Here is a 24201-nt window from a genome sequence, read left to right as displayed (position 1 = left end):
ATTCCAGCCCCAGGTGAAAATTCCCTTTAGCTCTTTGAGTTCAAGGGGAGAAATGAGCACATCAGTAGCAAATGAAGTAGGATTTCATTCTATTCTCAGGAAATTTTAACCTTCCAACACTTTATAACAGGAGCTAGAATTATGGATACACCTGAAACACTTTTATGAAATGATGAAAATATGATATAATCCTTATGATTAGTAGATTGCTTTCCTGATTTGAACTAAGATTTACTTTGTTTCATTCTGAGGGTGTTCCTGACCACCATCCTAACAACCAGGAAGGCCAACAGGTCTCACCCACCAATATGTCCTGCACCATCTCCCACCTCATGAGCGGGGTCAGGGGCTCAGAATCCCTGTGTTCTGTGTACTTACTTCCTTTAGTGATAATCAGACACTAGGAAAAATAAAGATGTTATTAGAAGTTTGGGAACCCCATAGGTAGTCTTGCTGACAGGAAAAATCACACTAAGTTTTAAAATTTGGAAAGAGTACTCGTGTAAAAAACTAACAGCTGTCAATAATTAGAGAAATGATAGCGGGACAATTTTTTGACATGGATGTGATAACTATGGGTGAAACCAGCATTAGATATTCAACTCCAGCTATGTACTGGCTTTATTTAATTGTAAGGCCATTTGTTTTCAAAAGTCACTTCCAATAATTAAGAAAACCTTTTGGAAGATTTGCATGTTTGTGGAAGAGATGTCATCATCGGTCTTTGCTGATCACATGCTTAGATTTTTTTCCTCTAAATGCCTCACGTCCCTCCCATGAGCGCTTGCTTCTCATCAAAGCCCCCAGACTGCAGGGCTCTTCTTGCCTTAACATTGCCACGTGCCTTGGTCTTCTGTTGCCTGGTCACATAGAGACATGGGCCACCTTTTTCCAGATTTTCAGCAAGATTTCAGGAGCATGGTTTTGCAGAGGACAACGTGGCTCCTCAGTGTTCTAGCTCATTCAGGTCGCAAGTGAGAACTGAGTGCTGCACGGAGCTTCCTGTCCCTGTGTGCACTGGGTTTGACTATGCAGCTTTGGGGGCCACTGCCCCATGTGTCCTTGGCCTCAGCCTCCCAGCTCCTGCCCTTCTCACAGGACAAGAGGGACAGCAGACCTCAAGGACCATCACCCCATCCTACTTCCCATCCTCGTGGCTTGGCCTCACCCTGAGTGTCCCCTCACCAGTGAATTGTAAAGAAAACTGGGAGAACGAGAAGAGGGTGTATAAACACAGCCCTGAGGCTGCAGCTCATGGGATTTCACTCTCAGGGCTGTGGGAAAAGGGCCTTAGGGAAATTAAGGAACTCACTCCAGGTGGTGTTTGGGGGTTTCATGCAGAGTTCAATAGAAAAGCCCCAAAAAGTTAATTTTGAATATTGTGTGTGTGTGTATATATATATATATAAAATATTTTAGCAACTCTTTTATATTGCAGTATTTTTCTCACTAATAATTTTTACCTTAAAGTATTTCTGTCCCCAAATCCTGAACAATTTTAATTAAAATTAAAGTGGTAGAGAAACAGAATTGTTTGTAGAGTCAGGATTCAAGCCTTGCTCTGTACTCTCACCTCTCTGGATGCTTTACAAAAAAAAAAAAAAACATGGCCCACAAGTTGTGAATAACCAACCCCTGGCAGTCATGAAATTGACCACAACAGTGTTGTTTCTATCAAAATCCAACTAACCATTCCCCATGTATGTGTGGTGTGTGTGTGTGTGTGTGTGTGTGTGTGTACAAAGCTGAATTTGTTTTCTTTAGCCTTACAGACTTTACAAAGTTAGCTTTCTGAAAACGGTTTTATGATGTACACAAGAAGAAACTATTATCAACTCTAAGTGAGGAACCTCTGGAATGTCTTTTCACTTGTCTATCGACAATAATATGATGTTATAGCATAGCAATGATATGCTGATTACATAATGTGTAACTGATAATAGTTTAGTAAAGTTCCTTAGAGACCCATTACTCTTGTGTCACTGCAACATATCCATGATCCATGTTAGAAAATATTGTCTTGCACATAGAAACAAAGCAATGTCTTTTTTGAACCTAAATTTTAGAAGATCTTAGAGAAAATAAGTTGACTGTGGTTACCTAGTAGGACTCTTTTAACTCTGGGAAAGGAGCAAACTTTAATCTTTCATCTTTCCTTTGACAAGCTGTCTTGAGAAGTCTGAGGGATGGTACTCCCGGGTGTATGAGGCGGGCGGTGTGGTGGCCAGGGCCACTGTGTCCTCAGCACTATTCCTGTGTGTCTGGCAGTGCTGCTGCCACTCTTGCTGCTCATACTGTCCTTCCTGACGCCAACCCTTGCAGGCGATGGCACTGTGACCAGGAGGCCAGGAGAGCCCCCACACTGCTCTGCCTAACGTCTCTCTCTCTCTCTCTCTCTCTCTCTCTCTCTCCCTCCTTCTGCATCCTGTGCTTCTGCCTCTCGCCACAGTCACGCCAAAGTCAATGGGCGCGTGTATCTCATCATCAATAGGTGGGTACTCCTGTGTTTTCTGTCTTTCAGACTTTCTTGCTGTGTTGAACTCTTCACCGCTTTGTAAATGAGAAGTGCTGTGGTCAGGTGGTGGAGGGGCTGCCAGGCACGCTCGCGCCAGCGTGTGGCGCTCCTCCCCAAGGGTGACTCCCCGCACGTGGGGGTCGTCAGGGTCTTCAGCTGGCGCTCAGTGTCTTATCCTGGCTCAACCTAGGTTTGCTCTTGGTAGACCGCGTTCAAGGCTGAGTTTTTCACTCTCCTGGCCACACGGTCGAGAGCGCAGCTGAAGAACGGCTCCTCCACACACCCTCCTGTCAATGCCAAACCTGCTGCCAGACCCATGCCCTTCCTGTGAGGTCACTGCTGCTCTCCTGACTGGCTCCAGTCCTCCACCGCCTGCTTGCCCTACCTCCCTGGCTAGAGGCACGAGCTCCCCTGCACGGCGCCCTGACCACTCAGCAACAATACCCCGTGCCCTGGACTCTAGGCCCTTACCCATCAGCTGATGCTCCCTAGATGTTTCCTGAAAAAATGCAAATATTCAGAACAATACACGATTTTTAAAATATTAATTTTTAAAATAAACCTCTACTTTAAAAGATCAGGACAGTCTTGACGAGGATTTCACAGTGTGTCCACATCCCGCAGCAGTGCAGAGATGGCCCTGGGACTCAGCCCCACTTTGAGGTGCCCCACTCCCTGGGGAGGTAAAGCAGGCAGTGCACACAAGCAAAAGAGTGCTCTGTCCTCACAGTGCCACCCAGCACAGGGAAGGCCTGTGGGTCCGGCTGACTCCCACCATTCTACCGTTGTTAATAGATGACTCGAATTGTTCCCTCTCATAATACCAGTCGTGTCCTTGCTGGAAACATGCATTTTACAGTAAGCCCAGTTAACACATGACAACTCTCCAAACACTTGTTCGTTTTCCATTCACTTTTCTCCTGGGCAGACAACCAAAGAGCAAGGTGTCAGAAGTGACACGTCCAGAAGGCAGTGTAAAAGGAGAGGTCCCTGCAGAGCGAGGAGGGAAGGGAGCTGGTGGGTGCCAGAAGCCTCTGACTTCTGACACGGGGTTTAGCTGACTGCAGGAGGAGGCGCAGGCTCCAGTTAGACCTCTCCAGCAACTTGTCCAGCCCACCCTTCCACACAAAGGGCCACCTCCCTGCCTCTCCGTGGTGCTCATAAAGCACTTGGTGTTCGCCTGGAGCAACGGGCGTTGGCTGCAGGGAAGACAGGGAACTGCTCTGAGGTCTCCCTGGGCAGCAGCTGCTGTGGCTTTGACCATATTAGTCACTCCGGCCTGCAGTCCGCATCCCAAGGCCAGGGTGTCCGCTCTGGCCCTCAGAGGTGTGAAGGTTCAGAGCCACCCAGGCAGGTAGTGCCAGGCCCCAGGGGAACAGGATATGAGAAGCCGGTTCCCATTGGGCACCAGGTGCTTCTGTGGTGTGTGCCCAGCGTGCCCACCTTCCACAGCTCCTCCCCAGGAAAGGATCGTGAATGAGCTGTCTTTCCCTCAAAATTGATTTCTTTATGCTCAAGATTGTTTGTTTTACAAAGAGAAAAGTTTGCTTATTAATGTTAATTCTGAATTTAAAGAGGAGGTTTACCTACAATTCTCCGTAGGTTGATTAAAATCTACAGGTCACCTTACAAGATGTGAGGTAGGAGAGGGTGTTGAGAACAGCAGTTCATAGTGATGAGATTTTAATAAAGCAGCTTTTTTTTAATTGTAGGGAAATTCCAATTGATTTAGTAAACAGTGTGAATTAGAATATTTTAACAGAATTAAGGTCCATTGCACTGATGTTTACAGAGGTTGAGACTATCGTATCCAGTCTTGCTTAGTTGATATTTTTTTGGAGGAAACACTACCATATATGTTTGATATGTGGTATTAAATTCATAAATCAATTGCTTTTATGTGAATACAATCTTCTAAAAGTGATTGTGAGTTCTAGAAAATACTTTATGCCAAACAATATATTCTATTTTAAATGTTACAGGCATTATAAACATAATGAATTTGCAAGATGAAAGGAAAGTGACCACAACACTTGGAGCGACCAAGAGAGCTTTATTGCAGCAGTACAAAAGAGGAGAAAGAGAGAGAGAGGGGGAGAAAGAGAGAGAGAGAGAGAGAGAGAAGAAAGAGGAAAGAGAAGAGAAGAGGAGAGATGGAGAGAGAGAGAGCAAGAGAGAGGGGCCCTGCAGGAGGGAGTTTTTATAGCCAAATTCTAATGGGGTCTCTGGGTCTGCAAGCTGCCTTGTTCGCACAAGGGGAGTTAAGTGTTTAGCCTTGAGTGGGGGGTTGAGTGTTCAGCCTTGAGTGGGAGCTTGGGCGTTTGGGCTTGAAGCAAACAAGTGATAAAGAACCAGACAGAGGGGGCTGGGGATGTGGCTCAAGCAGTCGTGCACTTGCCTGGCATGCATGCAGCCCAGGTTCGATCCTCAGCACCACATACAAACAAGGATGTTGTATCCACCGAATATTAAAAAAAATTCTCTCTCTCTCTGTCTCTGTCTCTATCACTCTCTCTTAGAAGAAAAAAAAAAAAGAACCAGACAGAGGGTTTGAGTGGTTAGGTCATCCTGCAGCTGCCTGTCCTGCACCTAACATTTCTCAGTGACTTGGGGGACAGCATAAAGTCCTCTAGCTACTTCCTGCTTAATGGTGGGCAGCCTGGAACCTAGAAGGGAAAGTGGAGGAATGTTTGGGGGGACAGGTCTGAGAACACCAGGGCAGCCAGAAATAACACCCAGTGGCTATAGACAACTACTTTGGTAGGGGTAAAGTCCATAAAAGTTCCTTGAAGCCATAGGTTGTCAACAGCATCAAACCATTTCTGAGCATAGGAGATCTTGGTATCAGCTATTGGTCCTGTTGTAGAGACTCTAGGAAGTATCGGAGGTGGCTTGGTTGAATCCAGTAATGTTAAGGGTGACAGCCCGATTGCAGCCAGTGGAAGGACAATCACCTTGACCCATACACTGAGAGCAGATGGTGTCATCCTGGTGCCATGTCTCTTGGATGTTAAAGCACCATCTGTGGTTGGGATAGAAACTTGAGAGAGATTAATGATTAGTAAAAGAAGAAGAGGGTTGGTGAGAAATTTTGAGTTTGGTGGGCATGGTGGAAGTCCAGGACTGGACATTTGGAACAGGTGCCTTTTTAAGGCAAGAGACATGGTACCAGGGGGAGTGTCTAAAAGCTTGGTCACAATCGGGGTAGTAAATATGACTGTATGGGGTCCTGTCCAGCGAGGTTCCAACGATTGAGAATGCAGTTCCCAAAGTAAGACTGAGTCACCCAGTTGAAGAGGGTCCAATTCGATTTGTGGTTGTGCTGGGGATGAGGCAATGAATGGCGCAGGAAGGCACCGGTCTGCATGTTGCCTTAGGAGTTTGCGTAGAAGTATGAGATAGGACAGGTAGGCACAGGGGGAGGAGGAGTGATTGGAAAGCTTTGGGTGGTTAAGAAAGGGCACCCATAGAGTTGCTCAAAGGGGCTAAGGCCTGAGGGGGCCCTTGGGGTTGCCTGAATTCAGGTGAGGGTCAAGGACAGGAGATTGGGCCAGAAGAGCCTGAGTTCAATAGCAAGTTTAGTGAGATGATCCTTAAGAATGCTATTGGCCCCTCAACCTTACCCGAGGATTGGGGTTGGTGGGGGATGTGGAGCCTCCAAGTGATGTTGAGGCCTTTGGAGACTATTTGAGCAACCTGAGAAGTGAAGGCCGGACTGTTGTCTGACTGGATGGAGGTGGGAAATCTGAACCTGGGAATGATCTGCTGGATGAGGATGGAGGCAACAGTGTCAGCAGTTTCCCTGGATGTAGGGAAGGCTTCTATCCAACCTGAAAAAGTGTCAATCAAAGTAAGTAGGTAGCGAAGCTTTTTGTGCCTAGGCATGTGAGTGAAGTTGATCTATCAGTCTTTGTCCGGCTGGTGGCTCTTCATCTGATGTGTGGGGTGTTTAGGTTTGTTGCTTCCTTGTGGGAATACTGTAGAGCAGACTGAACAAGCAGAATTGACCTGCTGGAGAGTAGTTCTCATTCCTAGGAAGTGGAAAAGGGGTTGTAAAGACTGGAAAAGGGGTTAGGAAGGGTTTTAGATGGGGGCAGAGTCTCTGGAGCCAGAGGAGTTGGTCATGAGTTATACGTTTCTGTCTTGAGCATCAGGGGCTGGTAGTCTTAAAGAAGTAGTTGATTGACTAGCTGGTTGGTGAATTTGTGTATCTGATCTTGCAGGAACTTCTGTAGGCAATTTAATAGTCATGGTCCTATTAGGAGAAACATAAAGAGGACTAATAGGGGTCCTGTGAGGGGGAGGAGCCAAGGCCATACTTGATTGAACATTCCCCATGGAGCCTGTTGGCCTAGTTGCTGTCTCCTCTTTTCTAGCTATTCTTGTCCTCCATTACCCCCAGGAATGACTGTGTTTTGGTTTAACTGTTTTTGGTAGGTGTTTAAGATCAAGCTGGTCAAAATTGACTTTGTTTCTATCTATTGTTAAAAGTCAGCCGAGTTCCCATAGGGGTCACTTGTGGGGAAACTTGAGAATAGCTTCTTAGTTCTGCTAGTGCCATTTGCGCTAGAATGGGTCCAGGTCTTGATTGACCATGTGGCTTCCCTTGGAAGCATCAGGGATGTCTCCCTTCTCCAATGACCCTCCTATTCACAGCAAGTGCGCTGAATGGCTTTTCATTCTCCAGTGGTTTCATTAATGTCCCTGATCGGGAGATTATGTGGCCCAGAGTTGCAAAGCTCTTTAGAGAAGTTCCCTGTTCCCTAGATTCAGACTGACTCAGAGGGTAAGAGCCAAATATTGGTTTTCTTGTCTATTTTAATTTAACTTAAAGTCTTGATCATAAACATCCAGCAAAGTCAGTTTCACCTTAAATTAAGAGTACTTGGCTTTAGCTAAAGTCTGGCCTACTTTGGAATCATCCTAACATGTAGTAAGATGGGAGGCACAGCCTTATCTCAGGTAAGCCAGGGCGCTTTATAAATCTTAGGTAAAGTGTTCTAGTATTGAAGTTGATCTTTGTTTCTTAAATATTATTTTATAAAGTTTACATATATTGTTGCTTGATGTCACATGAATACTAGCTAACACAATATGATATTACATATAAATTGTACCCAGTGTATAGAACTTTATATTAATCTTATTGATAACAGATCCAGTTATAGAACATTAAATTATATAAATAAATCTCCAATATGTTATTTTTACAAGCCTAAAATTACCATGCAACCTTTTGGAGAACAACAGCTTGATATAATGCTTTTTAAAAGCTTCTATCTTAATGACTTTTATACCTGGAAAATATGAGCACATTTAATATACAAAGAAGAGTAATAGTACCACAATTACATTGATGTTTTTATATTAATCAAGTTTAGCTCTTAAAGAAATAACATATTACAATATTGCAAAATAACAGTTGTTGTTTAACCATAGTTGTATAATGCTTAATTCCTTCAAGATTACTTGCTCAAAAAACTTACATATATAACCAACTTACACAGACCTTCTTTATCACTTACTTAAACCTATATAGCCAACGTACACAGACCTTCTTTATCACTTGCTTAATCCCTCTTATTTACTTAATAGACTCTCTTATCCAGAAACACATTTTCCTTTTATTAAATCCATACCTAGAACCTTCTAATTTCTCTTTCCCATCTGTGTTCCCTTCTTTATTCACACTTTGAAACAATCCTTGTAAGTTACCCTTCAAGGACACCTGGGAAGTGGGGAGCTTCTTTTTCCCTTTCTTTCCTCCCCCTGTGAGCTGTTACCATGGAGCCCAGTTGGTAACACCTTTATCTTAGAAATGTAGTCATCACTGTGAAGCCCCAGCTCAAGGCCAAAGGCCTTGTTTACATATTTTTGTGAAAAACTAGTAAGGGGGTGTCCAGCACCTGGAGTGCTGATTTTTCCCAGCCAGTGGCCAAGTAAAAGTGGGCAACATGAAAATAGGAAGTTTATCTACACTGAACTCTTTTGTAGAGATTCTTTTGCTGAAAGTCCTAAAATCAGCCGTGGCGAAGATTTCTGGAGAAGGTCAGTTAAGACTTTTCTGTGGGCCTGGTAGGGAGGGGAAGATGGGAAGGTGGGACTGAGAGCAGCTCCGTGGATCTGAGAGTGAGGAAGGAGTGATGTAAAAGAATAATGGGAAAGGGGTTTGGGATTTTCCCTAGCAAGGAAAACTTGAGCAGTAGAACAGGTAGAGCAGAGGGGAAGACGGGAGTGAGTATCCCAAAAAGCCTGTGAGGGACTTTAATTCTTAGTAACCTGTTTTCAGTGATGACAGAGCAACTTTAAAGGCTGTTTTCACCAGATCTCGGAAAGGGGTCCGAGGGCTCTCCTCAGCTAGTTTGAGCTTTGGGTTAGCTGGTAAGAGGACCTGGTAGTACCTGGTGTGGGCACTGATAGGAGAAGAGAGGGGTGAGTGGGTAGAGGGATACCTCAGTACCTGGTACCTCATGCAAAGGGGCAACGATTTGAGGAAGGGCATTGGTTTGGGTTTTTGACCTAGTAATTGGAGGGGAGAAAGCAGGTTGTTGAGGTGGGGGAGACGGTGGAGGGGCTGGGGCAGAAGGCTGAGGGTGAGAACCTATTGGAGCCAGGCGATAGGGTGGGGGTTCATCAGCAGGGTCAAAAGTAGTGGATGAGTCCAGAGGAGAAGACTGGGGATTGATGGTTGTGGGGTTGGTTTGCAAGCTAGAAGAATTTGTAGAGGTTTGCAAGAGGTGCAGAGAGCAGGATTGGAACGGAGCAAGAAGAAAGCCTGGACATAAGCAATCTCTACCCATTTTTTCAATGCTCACAGTAATTGTAGAGATCCCTTAGAATGGAGGGATCCAGGGACCCAAAAGGGGGCCATCTGCTTTGGTTGTCTAAGGGATAAGTGGGCCAGGCCTGGGTGCTATATTTGATCAATTTTTGGGGTTTGATGTCTGGTGTCAAGGAGAGGGTTTTGAGGTTATCCAAGAGGCATTGTAGGGGAGAGTCGACCAGCAGAGAGGACACATTACATGTCGCAAACGTAGTATAAGGAGGAGGGAAGAGGACACAAACATAGTATAGAGGAGAAGGAAGGAGACGCAAAGATAGTATAAGAGAGAAGGAGGAAACTGATTTATTGGCAAAAGGGTTGTCCCCGCTAGAGCCAAAAATCAGGAGTGCCTAAGTGGCAAGTTCGAGATGCAGGGTTTGGTCGTCACCGAATCCTGACAGTCGAAGCTCTCGTCCTGGATGGAGCCGGAGCCGTGGGAGACCTTGGCCAAGACTTTTCAGGACCCCTCCTGGAGAGGCCAGAGACTCCCAGGGCCATAAAGAGGGGGAAGAGAGAGACGGGGAAGAGAGAGGAAGGGGAGGGTAAGCATCTTTCTAGCGGCCGAGTCTTGAAGGTGAGAGGACTAGGACTTTATGAGAGCCACCGAGACCCTGAAGGTCTGGGTGGGGTGTGATGTGTAGTTCTCTGTTATGTGTCCCCGCAGGTTACACAGTCCCTTGAGGGAGACATACAAAGTTTATGCTGGTAAACTATCAGCTGGGAAGGGGAAGGGGAATAATTTTGAACCCGAGAGTCGAATCTGCCCAAGGAAGGAGTCCCTGAGGGCCACCGTGGCCTTAAAGGCTGTGGTGGTGTTTTCCTCCCCGCAGGTGGGCAAAGAGGTTTGCCAGACAATCAATGGTCAAATCCTCCTGACACCACCATTGGGTTTAGGACTCCAGGAAGGGGAAACTCACCAATCGAAGGCCGGTGGTGGATGGAGTTCTGGCGGTCGAGAAAATGGGTTCAGGCCGTCCGGTGAGAGGCACTTCCGAAGGAAGAGGGACCCAAAAGTGGGTTTTAACCCTCTCCCGGGTTTCGGCACAATGAAAGGAAAGTGACCACAACACTCAGAGCAACCAAGAGAGCTTTATTGCAGCAGTGCAACAGAGGAGAAAAGAGAGAAAGAGAAAGAAAAGAGAGAGAGGAAAGAGAAGAGAAGAAGAAAGATGGAGAGGGAGAGAGCAAGAGCAAGAGAGAGAGAGAGAGCAAGAGAGAGGGGCCCCGCAGGAAGGAGTTTTTATACCAAATTCTAATGGGGTCTCTGGGTCTGCAAACTGCCCTGTTGGTGCAAGGGGGTTAAGTGTTCAGCCTTGAGTGGGAGCTTGGGCATTTGGGCTGGAAGCAAACAGGTGATAAAGAACCAGACAGAGGGTTTGAGTGGCCAGGTCATCCGACAGCTAACTTTGTTTAGCATGCCCTGCAGACAACTTATTCAGCTTGTCCTGCACCTAATACAAGATATCTCCTTTTCTCTAATCATCTAATGAAGTGGGTAATTAAAATTTGCATTTCACATGTTCCCAAGTAGAATTATTGAAAAAATGAATGAAAGTTTAAATATGGAGATTTTAAGATGACAGAATTTCCATTTTTCTTAGTGGAAACTGGCTTAATATGTAGTTGTTTCCAAGTCAAGTCAATAATTAAATGTCTTCATCACTCTGTGTTACACAATTTATTTCTTCTGTTTCAAAGAGAACATGTCTCCAGGGTATAAATGTCTTGCCCAGCATTGAAAGAGTCCCACTGTGTACCAAGCACAAGGAGTCTGCTTTGCAGAGGAGCTCAGGGTGCAGGACTTAATCTCTCCCGGAGAGAGTCCCCAGCACACACTTAGGATGAAATGATGTAGGCACAGATAAGGAAGCACGCCCTGAGGATGAACAGGAACGCATGCATGGACAGACTGACAGGTCCCTTGGCTTTCCGGACACAAAAACAGAGAACCACAAGTATTGAGAGCTCACAACCTGAATCATAATAAAGCAAGGAAACAAAATATCTGTAAAAATAAAGAAACTCTAAGGAGATATAATGAACTCTTTGTGTGGCAGAAACACAAAGCATTTGATTTAAGGAGGTAGAAAAGGGAGCTTCCCTGAGAATCCCATGAGCTTTCACTGTGTCTCTTTGGAGTCCCAAAGGAAAAATCCTTCATCTGATCATCAAATAATTTGCACAAGATGATCAGTAAAAAAAATCGCAAGTGTTATAAGTTCTGTGGCATGAAGTTCCAGGGAATGTGTCTTCATGAGAGTGTGCCTTTTACTATAGTTTTTGAAAAAGTCGAGATCTTCTTTTTTTATTTGCTAGAGGAACAAAACGACTGATTTGTGGCACCCAGTCTTTTCAGAAGCATGAGGATGACCTTTGGCTCCAGCAAACTGCAGCTGACTGAGCCTCTGGGTGTCTGCAGCCCAGCCCTCGGCTCCCCAGCCCTCACTGCATGCACAGCGAAGTTGTACACAGAGCAGAGTGCACAAGGCCAGGGCGTGCTTGGAGACAGGTTCCCAGGGAGAAATCCTAGCTGGTTTTCTTCTGAATGGCCTTTTTGGCATACCCGAGTTCTGTGAAGGAACGTGCCGACGACAGAACTGACATCCACGGGTGCATCTTCCCTGTCCTGGTTGATGAGGCTCGGCCAGGCGCACTTTGAATTCTGCCTTTTCATCAGGACAGACTTATGACATGGTTGTGAAACCTAATATATGAAATCTGCCTGTAGAAGATGGTTCCTTGCTTTAAAATCCTTCCTGTATATGTAAGCAGTGTGTTCAGCACTTATGGAAACTGCTTTAATTTTCCAAAAATTCTGTGAAGCAGACACAGAATTTCCACTTTACGGACCTGAAGACTGAGACTTGAGAGACAGGCTAAGTAATTTTGCAGTGTCACCTGACTCGTAAGTCATCTGATTGCTCAGATGGCTCCAAATGGTAGCTGGCACATGGGTCCCCTCTGCTCTGTTCTGCCAGCCATTGTAAACCCAGAGGCTAGGCTGCCTGGGGAGTGGGGCTTGGTGTCAGGTTGGCCCCAGGTCTCCTCTGTCCCCAGTTCTGTCCAGTCCCAGACCTTATGCAAACTACCACCAGTTTCCAGAAGCAGGTCTCGTAGATGATGGTGTCTCCAAGGGCTGCTCCCGATAGGCTCACCCCAGTGTCTCCCTCGACTCCGTCACTCAGCCGTCTGTACTCAGTGTTGACTGCCTGTGGTGTGGCAGTCTGGGCACGTTGCTGATTGAGGATGTTGGCTATGTAGCCATAGAAGCAGCTGTAGGATGGCCTAGTGGCTGGGGTCTCACTCCAGGGTTAGAAAGGCATCTGCTCATCAGCTTACAATGGTGGCAGGCATCTGACACACTCATTGGGGGCACATGTCCCCACTAACCACCATCAAGTTCCTTGTTATAGTAAGAGGTGTCTTCCCAATGCAGAAGACAGCAAGTACGTGGGGACATGGGCTCCCTCCTTGGGGCCACTGCTTCCACACCCAAGCACGTTCAAAACACAGAACTGTCAAGCTGGGGCAGCAGTGTGCACCCAGAGGTTCCAAGTGCTACACTGGTGTCAAAGAAATGGAGTTGCATTTCCAAGAGTAGTGGACTTTCCAGAAGTCGAAGGGGTCAGTTAGTGACTTAAGAAGATCTGGGAGCGGCTTGTGGGCAGAGTTCCTGCTCCCAGAGTGGAGCCCTGCCCCAGGTTCCTTGGGCATAGGTGATCGGCTTGCTTCTGGCATATCGTCATGAACCACTTGACCCCACTGGGAAAGGGATGCTTTTGAGTGATGACTGTCTTGAAAGACTAAGAACAATGCTGACTAGTTACAAGTGGCTCCCCAAAATGACAGACATGCTTTCAAATATGAAACTGTGGCTTGAAAACAGCTTAAGACTTTACCCAGCTGAATCAACTCATTTTTATAGAAAATTTACTGAATTTCAGAAAGGCTAAATAATTTTTTTCAGAGTGTACAATTATGTGGGTAAAGCTTTTTAAATTGTCTGTTATGATCAGGCTGAAATTCATGCATTAATTATTGCAAATGAAGATCATTATGACTTCCACTAGGCTTTTCCCTAGGATGGACTGTATTGTCCACAAGGGGGTGGGTTCTTTAAGGCATCCATTTGAATATGAATACACATTATGCTTTTTAAAAAAGAGCAGGAGGTCAGGCACCATGGCACAGACCTGTAGTCCAGCTACTCAGGAAGCTGAGGCAGGAGGCACACTGGAACCCAGGAGTTCAGGAACATCCTGGGCAACAGAGAGACTCTGTGTCGAGAACACAGAACACAAGGCAGGTGTGTCCACTGTGGAATCAGCCACAGTGCCCAGGTGGCTGGAAGCTCCCTGCCTTCCTCCCCCTGCCCAATGCCCATGCACAGCTTATGTCTGCAACCCTCAGGCTGAGCAATGCAGACCCCGGAACTCCTGAAAGCATTTGAAGCACGTGGCTTCAGACGCTGGTGGAGTGGGCTCATCCCTGCCAAGGTGCACTGAGCACACGTCCTGTAAGAGGTGGAGAAAACTAACCTAACCTGTCACTGACGTGGTTCCTGCAAGATGGTCGGTTGAGTTGCTCAGAGAGCAGGGTACACTCTGCCTTAGTGGTCTACACGGACCCTCCTTTACAGACCCGACCACTCTCGGGTCAGTTGCCAAGCCCAGGTCCCTAGCGAGAGCTCGCTGCCCACGCAGCCTGAATGCACCTGGCCTCAGGCCGCAGCTGCCCAGCGCTCAGGAATGCAATGCGGGTGAAATGTGGCATGACGTGTGATCTCTGACTTCCTTATAACTCCTCTGTTCTCATCTCCTTTTTTTCCTTTCTATTTCAATTACTTTGAGCAGCATCAAGAAAAAATTACCAATCCACCAAAATGAGTAAGTCCCCCTGTGAGGCCATGAAATGCTCGCTCCCACGACACATTTCATGCCTCTTCGTCCTAAACTCTGACCATTTGCTCCTCTGGGAACAATGTCAAGTTTAGGTGTCGATAGCTCTCATTCCTGACCAACCACCAGAACTGAATAAGAAAGGCTAACCTAGGCCAACCAGTGGCAAGATACAGGCACCACATTGCCAGGCCTCTGCTCATGCACCGACTCTCCCGTGGGCCTCTCTTTGACTTGCCCCTCACTCACACCGGCCCTGCACGCCTTCCTCTCCTGACGCAGCTGCTCTCTGCCCACAGATTGGCCCACCCCGAGGGAAGCCTCCCAGACCTTGCCATGATGCACCTGACCGCCAGCCTGGAGAGGCCCGAGGGGAAGAAACTGGCCGAGCTTGCGGACGAGAAGACAGAGGGCAGCCCTTGTAAGGCTGAGAAGGGCGAGCTTGGGGAGGGCAGCGAGGAGCCCGAGGAGGAAGAAGACGAAGAGGAGGAGTCGGAGGAGGAGGAAGAAATGTCAGGTAACCGCTGCCAGCAGCTGCTTGGACCAGGGGACGAGCACTGACCCCACAGCTCAGTGTGACCCACTCAGGGGATTGAAAGTTGAAGATTTCACTTTGGGGGGTTGCCGTAGTGGTAATATCCTGCTCCAGTAATTTCTTTTTAATCTCACTGAATTGAAGAATGCTAAGGGCCAGCTGTGGACACCTGAGCCACAAGCAGAGCTTCTGTTGAGGGCAGGAGGGGTGTGTCTGCTACGGCTCAGGCAGAACAGCTCCCTGCGCAGGGCCTCCGGAGTCCTGGACATCGCCTTTGCAGACGCGTCCCCAGGGAAATCATTCCGAGGATTCCCATTAAGAATGTATTTCTAGTTCTGCTGTCATGCTCAAGACGTGAGGGACAGAGAAGGTGAGAAACACCCACTCACAAGCCAACCCCCAGAGGTGCATCCGCCACCTTCATTACTCTGGAGTCCTCCCTCTTTCCCTGCTTTTTGTCCTAGACTTGAAAACGCTGTTTTAACAGGGGATGGTGAGAATCGAATGGCCATGGGCTCAGAAAATGTTTTCCCACAGAAACATACAAGGCTGAGAGCTCGGCCTGTGCAGCAGTGCCCAGAGAGCGCGGGGGACCCCAGAGCACCGAGCTTTGAGGGTGGTATGCTGTGCTGGGACAGTAGAATATTGCTTTTGTCCTTGCTGGTCAACTCTGCTTTACAAAAAGGGACAGGCATTGTGGCGCACACCTGTAATATCAGCAAGTCAGGAGACTGAGGCAGGAGGATGCAAGTTCAAGGCCAGCCTCAGCAACTTGGCAAGACTAGCTCTGAATAAAAAATATGAAGAGCTGGGAATGTAGCCCAGAAGTGCAGCACCCCTGGGCTCAATCCCTGGTACCATCATAAATAAATAATCAGCATGAGAAAGAAGATCCCTCTCAAAATTAAGTGCCCCCCAAAAGCTGGTCCCCTTCCCCACTCAGCACAGGAGACCCACAGTGAGGACCAGAGAGGCTCAGTCCTTTCTTGAGCCATGACCTGAGCCACACACACCCTTAGTGCAGAGGGAAATCCCAGCTCCTCCAGAGCAGGCCTAAGGACCCAAGCTCCAAGCTGGGATTGAGCTTTACTGATGGATCTCACCAAAAGTCGAACTTGCTTTGTGCCTCCATGCCCTCATGCTGTCCACTCCTCCAGATCATGTCCACTTACTACTCAGACCTTCCTACTGACCACCATCTGAGTTACCCTGTACATTAAGCATGTTCCACAGGGATGAAACCTCACTTAACTGTCCCAGGACAGACACCGTCCCAACTCCCCGTGCCAGGTGAGGGCCCATCCTCTGCCTAGACAGTGGCCTTGGTACAAACATGACAATGTAATGTGTGACATAAATGTGACAATACAAGACAGTCCTGTGGTGGCTTTCAGTACAATCCTCTAGACAGCAGCGGGACCCCTGGGTTGTGCACAGCTGGCAAGAACGCAATGACCGATTTGGCTGATCATAGCACAGGATTTCCTCCAAAATGTGGAGTGGCTGGACCTGACCCTGGGTTTGCTGTTCCTTCTGGTGAGGAGTGGCTGGTCCTGCTGGGGCAGACCTCTGACCTGTTCTTCCAGGGAGAATGGACGGTTTTATCTGCTCATTTATAAGTTGCTTATGGGAGCACCATTTTGACAAAACAAAACTGTAACTTACAGGTAGCTCAGGTCACCTAAAATCCTCAGCTTACATCTTAACCTTAAGAGTAAATAAGGCTGCCAGGCACGGTGGTGAATGCTTGTAATCTCAGCGACTCGGGAGGCTAAGGCAGGAGGGTCATGAGTTCAAGGACAGCCTCAGCAACTTAGGCCCTGTGCAACTAATCGAGACCCTGTGTCTAAAGAAAATATAAAAAGGGCTGGGGATGTGGCTCTGTGGTTGAGGCTGGGTTCAATCCCCAGTACCCAAGAGAGACACAGAGAGAGAGTAAATAAGGTCAAAATTCTTCTCTACACCCATTTAGTTAGAAGGTGGATAAGGCAGCATCATCCCCAGAATCCTAGGTTAGGACATCTGTGTGGTCAACATGCCTGGGGGCTCGTGGACCACCCTTGCTCCACACTTGGCAGTTCTTAGAACTCATCCCCTGTGATGACTTCACAGCTCCTTGTCCTCATCTGGAGGTCACAGATACCCCTGATTAATAACAAAGGCCGCCTTGCTCTGTCCTGCAGACCTGCGGAACAAGTGGCACCTGGTGATCGACCGCCTCACGGTGCTCTTCTTGAAGTCCCTGGAGCACTTTCACAAGCTGCAGGTGTTCACGTGGTGGATCCTGGAGCTGCACATCATCAAGATCGTGTCCTCCTACATCATCTGGGTTTCTGTGAAAGAGGTAAGTGAACATTGCTGGAGCGTCACATCAAACAGTCACAGGGGTCTCACATTCCTTGTCCAGCTGTCCGCCATATTTTTAACTGGTGTCCACTACATTAGGGATCTGGCTCTGAAAGGATGCCTTTGACATGCAGAACACCCCACTCAGTGGCCCTGGGGAGGAGGAAGCCACAGAGAGAAGGGCCCGGGCTTAGTTTCCAGTTGACTGGCCTCAGTCCCAGGGCTGCTTGTTTTTGCCTGTTTTTTTGTTGCCGAGTGTGAGAGTGGGCTGCTCTTCTGCATGTGGGACTCTGCTTTCCTCAGTTCTCTCTGAGGAAAACGATAACATTTTGGCTCATGTTATTGGTTCTGAAGTAAAATCCTTCATAGAGCGCACCTTGTTGGTGGTTGAATTTTTGGAGACGAGTTGCACTTTCCAACTGCATGCTTCTCCTGCCCTCCGTTTGGTGTCCGTAAAGAAGAGTCACTGTTCCACCGACAGTCATTTCCTATTGACGGTGGACAAACTGGCTCTCCTTGCATTTATTCAACAAATACTCTTTGCATACTTCTAATTTCCCTGGAGTATTTTTGAGTTGGTTAGAATTCAATTTGTCCTCTAAAAATTAAGTCAGGGACCTCCACTTATAATCCTTGAAAAGCTAAACCGCAGGGAAAGCCGATGACCACAACACGGGTGGACATGTGCAGGTCACTAAGGGTGAGACTTGATCTGAGCTGCGGGGTCTGACCCAGAACTTCCTGTGTGCTCCTGGGCCAGCTGCCAGCTGCGGACCACGCCCCTCCAGTCCCTGTCTCAGCTCAGCGCTCTCCCTGGACTCCAGACTCTCATGCCCACAGGGCAGCTGGATGCGGCTCGCTTTTTGTGCCCCCAAAGCCCCTTCCATGAATGTCCCTGAAACCGAGCTCACCCTGCACCTCATTCCTTCTTCAGTGACTCCAGACGATTTCTGCTTCCCCCTCCCTTTTCTGCATCCCGTGGGCCTCCCATCCTGCAGCCAGATGGTCTTCCCAGAGTGTGGTTAGCACCCTGGCAGTGCTCTGTACCAGACCTTGGCCTGGCTCACTCCCATCCTTTACCACCGCCTGGTCATGTCCCCTGCCCTCGGGCCTGGGCCACTTCAACATTGCCCTTCCGGGTGCCCCAGGGCACCTGCTGGAAGGCTTCAGGTCTCACTTCCCTAGCAGAGAGCCACTTGGTTCTTCCGGGTTGTGCCAGCCACACTCTCCTGCGCCTGGGGGGCCCTGTACCTGGGACCCCTCTGCCCACACCTGCTTACGCTTCCCTGTGGGGGCCCGACTCCTCCGGGGCCGTCTCCCCACCTGGGTTAGCTGCCTCTGCCTGGGCTCCTGTGTCGCCCGGCCAGCCTGGCCCGGCCTCAGCAAGCTGCACTGCCCCAGCTCCATATGGACTTCCCACTGCTTCCTGTGCTTCTCCAGGGCAGGAAGCTCCATGGGAAGTGTAACCTTGAACCTGGGTAGGATTTGTTAAGATCCCTTCTTCTCTTTACCCATCATCAGAATATCAAAAGTTCTGTGTAAATCGTTTGTCCTGTTTTATCCTCAATGCCTCCAGTGCATATTCAAAGAAATAGCAAAGAGACTTCATTTCCCAGTGTTGTGTGAGCCACACTCTCCTGTGCCTGGGGGGCCCTGTGTCTATCTTTAATAGATATCTCTAATAGGATTTGCTTTTTAACATCCAAATTGACAGGGCCCTTGCTGACCACTAAGGGAGGGGGGGTCAGTTAGCTAATCAAAATACTTTGATAAGATGTCGTATTTAGTATGTTATGAGCACTTCATGGTTTACAGAGCACTTCCACAGGACAATTTCTTTCATCCTCAATCAATTCTGTAAGGCAGCCCTTCCTAGTCCAGTATTTTTACTCTGAGTGCACAGAGAGGCCCCTGACCTTGGACAGTGGAAATAGTTAAGTACAAGAATAGCTGGGGACAACATGCAGAATCGTCAACACCATGATGTAGTCTTCACGCGTCACTTTATGGTTTTGTCAGCCGACTAGGTAGACTGCCCTCCCAAGCTCATAGAGCTCAGCACCTTGTGCGCGTTCGCTTTACCAGCGGTATGCATGCTTCCGTTTTCACCTAATGACATGAAACATCCCAGCATGTTATTTGAATGACATCTAGCATAGGTGCATGTGGCCCATGGCTGAATAAGATGGTGATGCTCCTGTTCTGTTCACGGAGAGTTGCTAAAAGTGGGGACGATGCTCTGAGGGGTAAACTCGCTGGCGTCCCAAGGTCCGCGTGCTCACGTGGAACTCATGTCCTCCCCAACACTGACCCCCTTTTAGCACTTCCTGTCGTCATGTGGGCTCCCGAGAAGATCCCAGGAGTCTTCTTTCACACTCCCTTCCCTGAAGCCCCCCAGCCCACCACCACCATGCCACCAATCATCAAACCCAGTTAACTCTGTTTCCCATCATGAATCCATGGCCCCTTTCCTCCTGGGTGACCACAGCAGCAGGAGAGCTGGTATCTGGCCTCTTGTCTAATGCCCATCATGCGCCCTCCATTCCTCACTTACATTTCTCTAAGTAAGATGCTGGATGAGCTTCAGATTCCCCAGCGTGATGCCCTCCAGGGAGTGGTGTGGCTGTTTCCTGCAGGATGGGCCACGTGCCATTACACAGTTCTGAAAGGATCCCCAACCCTTGACTCATGACGGCTCCTCATCCTCCCCACGATCCCTGCATCTCACACTGCTGACTCCGAGCTCCCAGTTGTCTGTGGTTACCTGCCCCACCATGCTTGTGCACTCCTCCTCAGCTTCCCAGCCTGGCTCGGCGATTCCTGCATCTCCACCCTGGAGCCAGGATGCCTCCTGGGCCTCAGGCAGGAGCCCGTTCACATCTTCAGCTCAGCCATCATTGCCCTACATTGGCATCACCTTGTTCCGTGTCTGTCTTCTACAGAAGACACAGTGTCCTTGGGCCCCGGGCTCACTCCCCTGGTGCCCAACACAGAGGCAATGCCTTGCACGTGCTCAGACCTCAACCCCCCTTGCAGGTCAGAGGTCGGGTCATTGTGCTTGTGGATGTCACGTCATGTTGTGTGTTCCTGTCTCCATTTCTGATTCCATGTCTGCAGGTGTCTCTGTTCAACTATGTGTTTTTGATTTCTTGGGCTTTCGCTCTGCCTTACGCCAAGCTCCGCCGTGTGGCTTCCAGCATCTGCACCGTCTGGACCTGTGTGATCATCGTCTGCAAGATGCTGTACCAGCTGCAAACCATCAAGCCCGAGAGCTTCTCTGTTAACTGCTCCTTGGTGAGCCAGGGGGAGGGGTCCCACTGCCCTTCAGGGAAGCAAGGCGGTTGGAGGGCCAGCTGCCACACGCTCATTCTGTCCAGCCTGTGAGTCACCCCATCCAGGCCCTGTCTGTCCTGCCCTCTGTGCTGGACCTCTGCCTCCCTCCAGCAGGGACCTCCCCCTCACACTAGGCCTTTCCTTCCCTATCCCACCCCTGTCCCTTTGGTCCAAGCTGAAGGAGGACACCTGAACTCACCCAATCTGGAGAGCAATTTTTTACTCCATTTTTATTCTTTTCAGCCCAATGAAAACCAAACCAACATACCCCTGCAGGACCTGAACAAGTCCCTCCTCTACAGTGCGCCTATCGACCCCACTGAGTGGGTTGGCCTGAGGAAGTCTTCTCCCTTGCTTGTCTACCTGAGGGTAAGGGCACTTTTGTTCCTACTTAGAGCTCAGCACAGTTTGGAATCCTTCCCCTTGAGACCGTTAGTATTCCATTAGATATAACCTCCTCTTCTCATGTGGCATTTGGAATCATGCTTGCAACAAATTCCTGGGACAGATCATTATTGCACCAAAGAGAAGCTGGCCAGCAGTCTGAGCTTGACTGAATACAGTGTGCCGCGTACATTCACCAAGTGCCTTGTCACATTCCAAGAGCAAGGTCACTAGGTTCTCAGAACTGAAACATGTCCAAAATACATTGTCCAATTTTAAAAAAGCAAGTCTTAAAACACTGTGCAAAGAAAAATATGGGATAAAATATATCAAATTGTCAATAGTGATAATTTCTGAGAAGGAGATGTTATTTTACAAGAAACTTTTGCTGTCTAAATTATGTTTCTCCTTATAATAATTATTATTTACCAGGAATTGAACCTAGGGTGCTTAACCTCTGTGCCATATCCCTAGACCTTTTTATTTTTTGAGACTGGGTCTCACTCAGTTGCTGAGGCTGACTTTGAACTTTTGATCCTCCTGCTTCAGTCTCCCAAGCCACTGTAATTGATTATAGGCATGTGCCACCATTCCCAGATGTTTCCCTGTAATTTTTAATAAAGACCATTTACTACATTTAGAAGGAATAAAGCATTACCTTTGCAAAAAAAGAACTTCAGTTGCAAAGAGATGAAAACATTATACCTTCCATGCTTCACACTTTACCTTGGTGGATAATGTAAGCAGTCCTGTCTGTGCTGCATGGACAGGGCCCTTAGAAGTAAGACCTTTCTGCTCCATGTCTGGACCTCAAAGGCCCTAGACCTCTGTCTTCTGTGAGTAGCTGCAAGTTTTCCTAATACAGTAGATACCTTTGGGAATGGTCTCAGCCCCCAGTGGCTGTGAAAGGGATAAGACAAATCGATACTTGAAAAGGGTGGTTAGAGCAGTGTGGGGACCCACGTGGGCTCTTCTCACCACTCCTGTTGTTTTCACACTACTGCTCCATTGTGAGCATGCTTCTCAACTCACTGCCCACTCCGGCCAGACGTCAGAGGTGGTAAAGGTGTCCCCTGTGGCTGGTGCAGTGTGTTTCCCAGGATGTGTCTGCACCGTTGGCCCCTCTGGTTGCCAGCAACCCCCGGGGCCAGGTACCCCTGGTGTGGAGTACTTTTCCAGGACCAGGAGCACAGCCCGCCACATCCAGAGATTCTGAGTCCTGTTGCCATGGAGATTAGCCCCATTTCCACAATGGAGACAACACCATAGTAAATAAGATGACAGAATGAACCTTGAGTGCAGTAGGAGTCATAAAGGTGGGGTTTTGTAAAACACTGTGCTTTAGACATTAAGAATCAAGATCTGTGATATTATAGGAATGGCTCAAGCTGAAACTCATAAAGCCCTTGGCAAACACAGCTGTATGTTCTTGCTTATTCTTCGTAGAATAACCTCCTGATGTTGGCCATTCTGGCCTTCGAAGTTACCATTTACCGCCATCAGGAGTACTATCGGGGTCGAAACAACCTTACTGCCCCTGTGTCCAAAACTATCTTTCATGACATCACAAGAATGCATCTGGATGATGGACTTATTAACTGTGCCAAATATTTCATAAACTACTTCTTCTACAAGTTTGGCCTGGAGGTGAGTTTTCTTGCCAATGTGTTTTATTTCTTTTTACACAAACATATAAATAGTTACCTCAGGCCAGTTGGCCACTGGGGCTATTCTGCACTCCAGCCCATGCAGACTGACTCCTCGGGGTCCACAGAGAGTGCTGTTATTGATGCAGTGGCATTTTCCAAGTCTGGGGACCAATGCCCCTTACTCTGCAGCCAGGCACTTGGCCTCTCGGGATCTCAAGAGCCATCTGGGTGCATGAACATCCGTTGTCTTATTCGTTCTTCTCCCGCCAGCTTTGTGCTGGGGTTGGAACCCAGGACCTGTATGTTCTGGGCAAGGGCTCCACCCTTAAGTCACAGTCTAGCCCTTACATTAGTTACTTTTAAAGAGTAAAATATTCCCAACCATCTTTGCTTTCAAGCATTCAGAGTATAACCTGCAGCTCCAGGGAGCTGTTTTAACCTGAAGTTATGCTGGTAGTTCCTGCCCTTTATTTAATAGGATGAATTTGCAGGGGTGCTGTATCATGAAGTCATTACCGCTGCCTGCCTGCGTCCTCTCCAGTTTGAAGTGGGTCTCATGACAGTGACTCAGTCAGGTGCTCCTTTGGAGGTAACCTGTGGATCTGCCTTCAGTCTAAAAGGCTTTCAAAAGAGCAAGACGCGGGGACCCATGCGGGGCCATCCAGGCTGTGCAGGTGTGGCTCCTGATGTGCTCCCCTTCCCTGCAAACCCCATGTGTTTTCACCTCTTGTCACCCTTACGCAGACCTGTTTCCTAATGTCAGTGAACGTGATCGGCCAGCGAATGGATTTCTACGCCATGATTCACGCCTGCTGGCTCATTGCTGTCCTGTACCGACGCAGAAGAAAGGCCATCGCGGAGGTCTGGCCCAAGTACTGCTGCTTCCTGGCCTGCATCATCACCTTCCAGTACTTCATCTGCATTGGCATCCCGCCTGCCCCCTGCCGAGGTGAGGGCACTCCCCAGGCGGCTTCGCCCAAGGGCACTCCACAGATCAGTGCAAGAGACTGATTCTGCCTGTGGCCCTCCCTGCAGATTACCCATGGAGGTTCAAGGGCGCCGACTTCAACGACAACATCATCAAGTGGCTGTACTTCCCAGATTTCATCGTGCGGCCCAACCCAGTGTTTCTCCTCTGTGAGTGCTTATGCCACAGGGCCCTGAGACATCAGCAGCTGGGTTTACATTGGCTCCTCAATCCTCGCAGGGTGCCCCAGGACCGCTGGTCTTCCACTGGACCTTATAACCCTATCACCAGTCAGGAATGGCTCTTCCTTGCTCTATTGCGTTTGCAGAATTAACAAGTCAACATTGGAGGTTCTGTGTTCACTCGAGTCCTCTCACCCCCAGACACCCTCACACACCTGCACACCCGCCTTTCACAAGACAGATCAGGGAGGGAGCCTGTGGCCGAGAAGGGTTCCCAGCTGCCACCACAGACAGACCCAAATGGAGCAGGGCTGTGACGATGAGGATACCTACCTCCCAGACTTGGGGTCACTGGGTACCTTGTCAGGGCCATCTCATGGGCTGGTGAGCCCATGGCTAGAGATGCCGCGCCACCCAGGATGGCAGGGAGTGGCTCCGGAGTGTCAGCTGCCCCCACATACTCAGGTTTAAAATGAGGGGCTCAGCAGGGCTGCAGCCTGCCAGGCTCACATCCCCTCTGCCCACACGCTCTCTGCCTTCCCCCTCTCTCTGGTGCCTGGCTGGGAATG

At 48.5% G+C, this 24201-nt stretch overlaps 1 protein-coding gene across 11 annotated transcripts in view; it reads left to right on the top strand.

The window, feature by feature from the left end:
- Piezo2 (piezo type mechanosensitive ion channel component 2) overlaps nt 1–24201 on the top strand; it is a 349401-nt gene that overhangs the window by 255478 nt on the left and 69722 nt on the right. For 7 of the 11 annotated variants that reach the window (XM_048806749.1, XM_048806745.1, XM_048806752.1 and 4 more), the window contains 8 exons: nt 2450–2491; nt 14536–14753; nt 16955–17115; nt 20235–20411; nt 20694–20819; nt 22281–22481; nt 23228–23432; nt 23519–23620. In XM_048806749.1, the coding sequence (XP_048662706.1) occupies nt 2450–2491; nt 14536–14753; nt 16955–17115; nt 20235–20411; nt 20694–20819; nt 22281–22481; nt 23228–23432; nt 23519–23620 (1232 nt within the window). The remainder of the gene's footprint in view (nt 1–2449; nt 2492–14535; nt 14754–16954; nt 17116–20234; nt 20412–20693; nt 20820–22280; nt 22482–23227; nt 23433–23518; nt 23621–24201) is intronic. The other 4 variants (XM_048806746.1, XM_048806754.1, XM_048806747.1 and 1 more) reach the window with 3 other exon arrangements.

This window comes from Marmota marmota, unplaced genomic scaffold, assembly GCF_001458135.2.
Source record: "Marmota marmota marmota unplaced genomic scaffold, marMar, whole genome shotgun sequence".
Classification (NCBI taxonomy): domain Eukaryota; kingdom Metazoa; phylum Chordata; class Mammalia; order Rodentia; family Sciuridae; genus Marmota; species Marmota marmota.
The sequence above is the reverse complement of the archived record's forward strand: the minus strand, read 5'-3'. Positions and strand labels throughout refer to the sequence as shown.